The 5,566-nt window shown below is 29.6% G+C and overlaps 1 protein-coding gene across 1 annotated transcript; it reads right to left on the bottom strand.

Annotated features, from left to right (window-relative positions):
- Positions 1-1,517: 1,517 nt before the first annotated feature.
- On the bottom strand, positions 1,518-2,914 carry LOC106311154 (FBD-associated F-box protein At4g10400-like). Its single transcript, XM_013748382.1, has 3 exons — positions 2,078-2,914; positions 1,867-2,004; positions 1,518-1,784 (listed from the first exon to the last, which is right to left on the bottom strand). The coding sequence occupies exons 1-3, from the start codon at positions 2,912-2,914 to the stop codon at positions 1,518-1,520; spliced, it is 1,242 nt and encodes a 413-aa protein (XP_013603836.1).
- Positions 2,915-5,566: the final 2,652 nt, after the last annotated feature.

Genomic DNA, 5,566 nt, shown 5'->3' with positions numbered 1-5,566 from the left:
ATTAAGATATGATAAAATTGATTTGTTTTGAAGATAGATGAGTGGAAGTAGTGAATCATGAAATACTTTGGTTTAGGAGTTTGGCAAACATATGTTGTAGTATTGTATGTATTGTTAGGGTTAGATTTTGGAAAACTAAAATGTTTTTTTCAAAAATTAGTTTTCACCTATATGTGTTTATTTATGTGTATAGTAAACACTTTTCAAGTTTGATTTGATTTTATGAAGTCTTTAATTAGATAATTAAGTTTAGGGGTTATGTTTAGGGTGTGGACGACTTATATTTCAGTCGTCTGTTGAATAATTTACTCGGACGACTTACATTTCAGTCGTCTGGTGAAGAAATTAAAACAGACGACTTACATGTAAGTCGTCCAGAAGAGTTTAATATTTTTAGCGGGAAATTAAATATTTTTAGCGGGAAACTAAAATAGAAGATTTTCCAGACGACTTACAAGTAAGTCGTCTGGTTTAAATTATTTAAGCGGGAAAATATTTTTTTTAAAAAATTTTAGGCGGGAATATTTGGACGACTTACATGTAAGTCATCTGTTTTAATTTCTTCACCAGATGACTGAAATGTAAGTCGTCCGAGTAAATTATTCAACAGACGACTGAAATATAAGTCGTCCACACCCTAAACATAACCTCTAAACTTAATTATCTAATTAAAGACTTCATAAAATCAAATCAAACTTGAAAAGTGTTTACTATACACATAAATAAACACATATAGGTGAAAACTAATTTTTGAAAAAAACATTTTAGTTTTCCAAAATCTAACCCTAACAATACATACAATACTACAACATATGTTTGCCAAACTCCTAAACCAAAGTATTTCATGATTCACTACTTCCACTCATCTATCTTCAAAACAAATCAATTTTATCATATCTTAATTTATATCACTTAAAACTGTTTATAATTACTTGATTTTTATTTTTCACGCATCAAAATATTTTTTTACAAGATTTATAAATTATTTTTAAAATAAACCGGTACCAGACGACTTACACTTCAGTCGTCCAGACGACTTCCAACATCTCAGACGACTCAGACGATTTACTAGGGCTATATTCGTAAAAATGGCTTCTGTTTTTTTGTTTGGTCACAAGGGGCTGAGCTGTAATTTCACTAGGCTTTTAAGTTAGTTTTGCATTTGATTCAAGTTTGGATATAGGTTTGGGGTTAAAATCAAGTTGTGAGTTAGTTTTGGCAAAAACCCCTATGGACTTTTTGCAGAATTGACCTATAACTTAAAGTCAAACACAAAACTAACCTCCTTTAAACTTAACATGCATCAAGTACTTATTTGTTCTCTTTCTTCAGTTACAAGGTTTCTCCGGTCTGTATTTAAACCGTAAGCTAATGAAAAAGATCATATAACTTAGCTCTTAGTATATAGAAATAAAACCTATTGTAGAAAACAAGTTTCCAGAGTTGAAGACAAACGAAACGAGTCCTAGCAAATACAAGAAATTGAAGAACACGCTAAAGTTTAGTGATCAAAAGACTCATTCAAACACGAGTTGGCATGTTGTTGAAGCTCTAGGAGAAAGAGCCAACTCCTTTATCATCTCAAATTTTGGAACATCCGATTCAAGTGACGTGATTGTTGCAGTCTTTAAGTGACGAGCATGTTTCAGAATGTAAACCACAATATCTCTCTCTTGTGGTTCTCCTGTGTACTCCAACCAGTTGAGACTTTGTAGACTTGACAACAAACATTCAGGAACAGTACTTGGTTGGTTCCAGTCGTCCATATATCGAGGCACATGACCCTGATATATCAAACACAAAAATTAGAGTGAGACTAGTTGTGCATCAGACAGTAAAAAAAAGAGGGTTAACAAACAAACTTACATCCATTAAGGAGATGTCTAGTCTCTTTAACTTAAAAGAAGCATTGAGCAGCTGGACAAGTTGATTCGAGAAAAGCACTGTGCATAGACATACCTCCAGATGTTCAAGTTCATTGAAGACAAGACCATCGAGAATAGCCTGCGCACAGAATACTAAAGTTACTGACAACTGATTACATAAAATGAGTTGAATAAATGGAAAAATGATTTACCACTGAACATATGGTAAGACGCTTGACAGATGTGTTTGATCCCATAAGACAATAGATATCAGGGCAACAACAATCTACATATGCCTCGATCAGGTAAGGCATGTTCTCAATCAAACCGTCGTGATCATTATCAATATAATCCACAAGTTCGAAATACTTTAAAGAAGGAGTGCCTATCACATACTCATATAGTTCATGATTATAGGGTATATAGAGTGTCAATCTCTGCAAAGATGGAACAACAACTGTCAACTTTTGCATGGTGTCACCATATTCACTTAACCTCACCACTAGGTCTTCAAGAATTGGACAATTAGATAGAAGCCGTTGAAGAGTTTCATCATTGAGGTATCTCACCCTCTGAAGCATCAGAGTTTTCAGAGACGGAAGAGAGACCATTCGAGGAACATCCAAGAGGATATCCCCCTCCAGTTTCAAGATCACGAGCGATTTGGAGGTATACAAGTTACTCGGCAATATGTCTGGCTTCTCCGGATAAGACTCATATGATATATCCAGCTCACGTAGGCAGTGAGAAAGAGCTACTACAACCCACGTGTTTATACTCTCCGGTTTAAAACGTGAATTACACAATTCAAGACGGAAGCTTTCGATATCCGGAGCTCTATGTAATGGCAGATTTCTGTCAAGGAAACACCGTAGCTTCTCGCATTCAGACTCTGAACAATCTCTATGACCGTACTCGAGTTTAGGCAACCACATCCAAAGATACTCCCACCGTTTCGACAAGATGCCAGTGGATACAGCAACTTTGGTCGGAACCAACAGTAATATCTTAGCAAGCAAATCATCAGACAACGCACTGATTAAGTCCATCTCTTTAAAAACCAAACCCAATGTACTCTTGTTACTGTCGGCAGAATCTAGGCACAAAACAGAAGAAAACATGTTTAAGACTAACCACACGAATTAGTAACAAGCGAAACCAAAGACTCCAAAGAGGAACGTGACAAAACCTTTAGAGAATATAGTTAGGTGATAAGTGTTCCCCAAGGAAACCTAATCAGAAGATAAACAGAAAGTGGCCAGAAGAGACGGGTTGCTTGAGAAGGAATCGACAAATATAAAGAGTCTTGAGAAGAAACCTTAAGGAATGGTTTAATCACCACAAATGATATATCTAAAACTTTGGTGGGCATGCTACCGGGCCTGATTAAGGACCGACCTTTCACGTGTCCTCTTTCGTTTACATATTTGCAATTTAGTGAGAGCGTCCACGTAAATGTAAAATCTCCAATCATTTATGACAAATCATATTTTTAATTTACTATTTCTAAAAATATTAATATTACCAAAAAATTGTTTATTTCAAAATAAAATAGATATTAACATCAAATAAGCTAAACTAACAAAAGCAAAATATTATAAATAATTTAACTTAATATCTATGATAAATTTCGAAATTTAACATGAAAATATAAATATAAAATAACTAATTCAAAAATGAAAAACTTTCAAAAAATTATAAGTAAATAAATTTAACTCATGATTTTCAAAATTTAGGCTATATGCTAATTAAAATATTCACAAACAGCATATACTATATATAAGTTGAATTATAAGTTGAAGGTATAAATAATTTAGAATGTTCACATAATATTTTTAAAACACCAAAAATATGCTAAATCATAATTTTATTTACTATATAAAAATTGAGGCCAAAGTCATAAAGAATATACACATAGGATTATAAACAACCAATCAAAATATAAAATCGTAATTTTAGTTTAATATTTTTTAGAATGTTAAAATCTCCTAAATTGATTATTTGAGTACAAAATATAATTAAATATCAAAAAGGAAAATTACTAAATAAATAAGAAAAATGGAATTGACACACACACACACACACACACACATATATATATATATATACTAAATATTTGGAAATTTAACTCAAACCTATATTATATAAAAGTTTAGGCGATGTTATAAGAAAATTGAGGTTCACTGAAAGTGTCCACACATGATTTAAAACAAACAATTATATCATGGCAAATCATTATTTTAATTTATATTTTAAAAAATGTCAATATTTCCAAAACCAATTTTATTTAAAAGCAATATATAAACCAATAACAAACAAACAAAGTAAGTTAACAAAAGAAAAACATTATAAATAAATTCACTTAATATATATAATATTTTTCGAAATTTAACATTAAAATAAAATAAAAATAAGAATTAATAAAAAATACAAGGCTTTTAAACAATTATAAGTAAATAAATTTAACTGATGATTTTCAAAGTTTAGGCTATATGCTATTGAAAATATTCACAAATAACATATACTATATATAATTTGAGGCTATAAATCATTGAGAATATTCACATATTATTTTAAAACACCAAAATATGTTAAATCATCATTTTATTTATTATATAAAAGTTGCGGCTATAAGTCATTGAGAGTATACACATATGATTATAAACAACCAATCAAAACATGAAAAATCATAACTATAGTTTCCTTTTCTTAAAATTTTAGAATTTCCAAAACTGATTATTTCAATACATAATAGAATTCAACATCAAATAACAAAAAAACTAATATTTATATACTAAATATTTGAAAATTTAACAAAAAACGTACTAAAATAAAAAAAATATCAAGAATACACGATTTTCATTTGTAAGAACAAAAAAATAAAATATACTCTTCAAAATAAAATTTCCAAAAGTGTATTTTCAAAATAAATATCAATTGTATTTTCTTTAATAATATCCAAATCAAAGAATCTCATAATCCTCATGAACAAGGAAGACATCAAGAAATATAAGGTTTGAATTGAATGACAGGATCCAATGAATGAAATAGAAAATATCCGCGATGGAAAGTAAATCATACAAGCCGAAGCCAAAATCCGATAGACAAAAATTGTACCACACCAGAAAATACCGGATATACTAGAGAATAATTCCAATATAAAAATAAGATTGAAAATTTACACTCGCTCTCTCTGAAAGATGTTAAGTACGAGAACAAAGTGGGATCCCCAAGCCACAATTTATTTATGATTTTCAAAAAAAAAAATCGATTAAAAGAAATTAACAAATTTTTTACCCATTTTTTTTAATATTAATCAACATTATTATCTTATGTTTTGACAAATATTTCTTTTAGTAAGTTACAGTGAAAATCTTCATAGAAAATAACCAAATAAGCTATATTAAAATAAATCTAACATGGTATGATTTACAATATTTTTAAAAATTATTGGTCTTAAATCAAATTATATGATGAATTCTTATAATCATTAGTCTGATTCACCTCATATGACATATAAAATTTAAGAAGCTCTATGTTGAGTTATGTCGAAGAAAATATTTAAAAAACAATGTTCACAAGATAGATGAAAATAAAGAGCCTAAGAAAGCATGTCAAATAAGTTAGTAAAGATTTTAAATAAAATTTATAACAAAGACCAACAATAAATTAGCATAAAAATAACATAAAAATGATAGAAA

This window comes from Brassica oleracea, chromosome C8 (assembly GCF_000695525.1).
Source record: "Brassica oleracea var. oleracea cultivar TO1000 chromosome C8, BOL, whole genome shotgun sequence".
Lineage (NCBI taxonomy): Eukaryota > Viridiplantae > Streptophyta > Magnoliopsida > Brassicales > Brassicaceae > Brassica > Brassica oleracea.
The sequence above is the reverse complement of the archived record's forward strand: the minus strand, read 5'-3'. Positions and strand labels throughout refer to the sequence as shown.

Bases quoted from the DNA above. Each gene is read 5' to 3' on its own strand.
- LOC106311154 (XM_013748382.1), bottom strand. From the start codon at position 2,914: ATGGACTTAATCAGTGCGTTGTCTGATGATTTGCTTGCTAAGATATTA. The intron at 2,005-2,077 runs GTAAATCATTTT...TTCTGTGCGCAG, and splicing joins GTCTTACCATATGTTCAGTG to GCTATTCTCGATGGTCTTGT. The intron at 1,785-1,866 runs GTAAGTTTGTTT...TTGATATATCAG, and splicing joins TAGACATCTCCTTAATGGAT to GGTCATGTGCCTCGATATAT.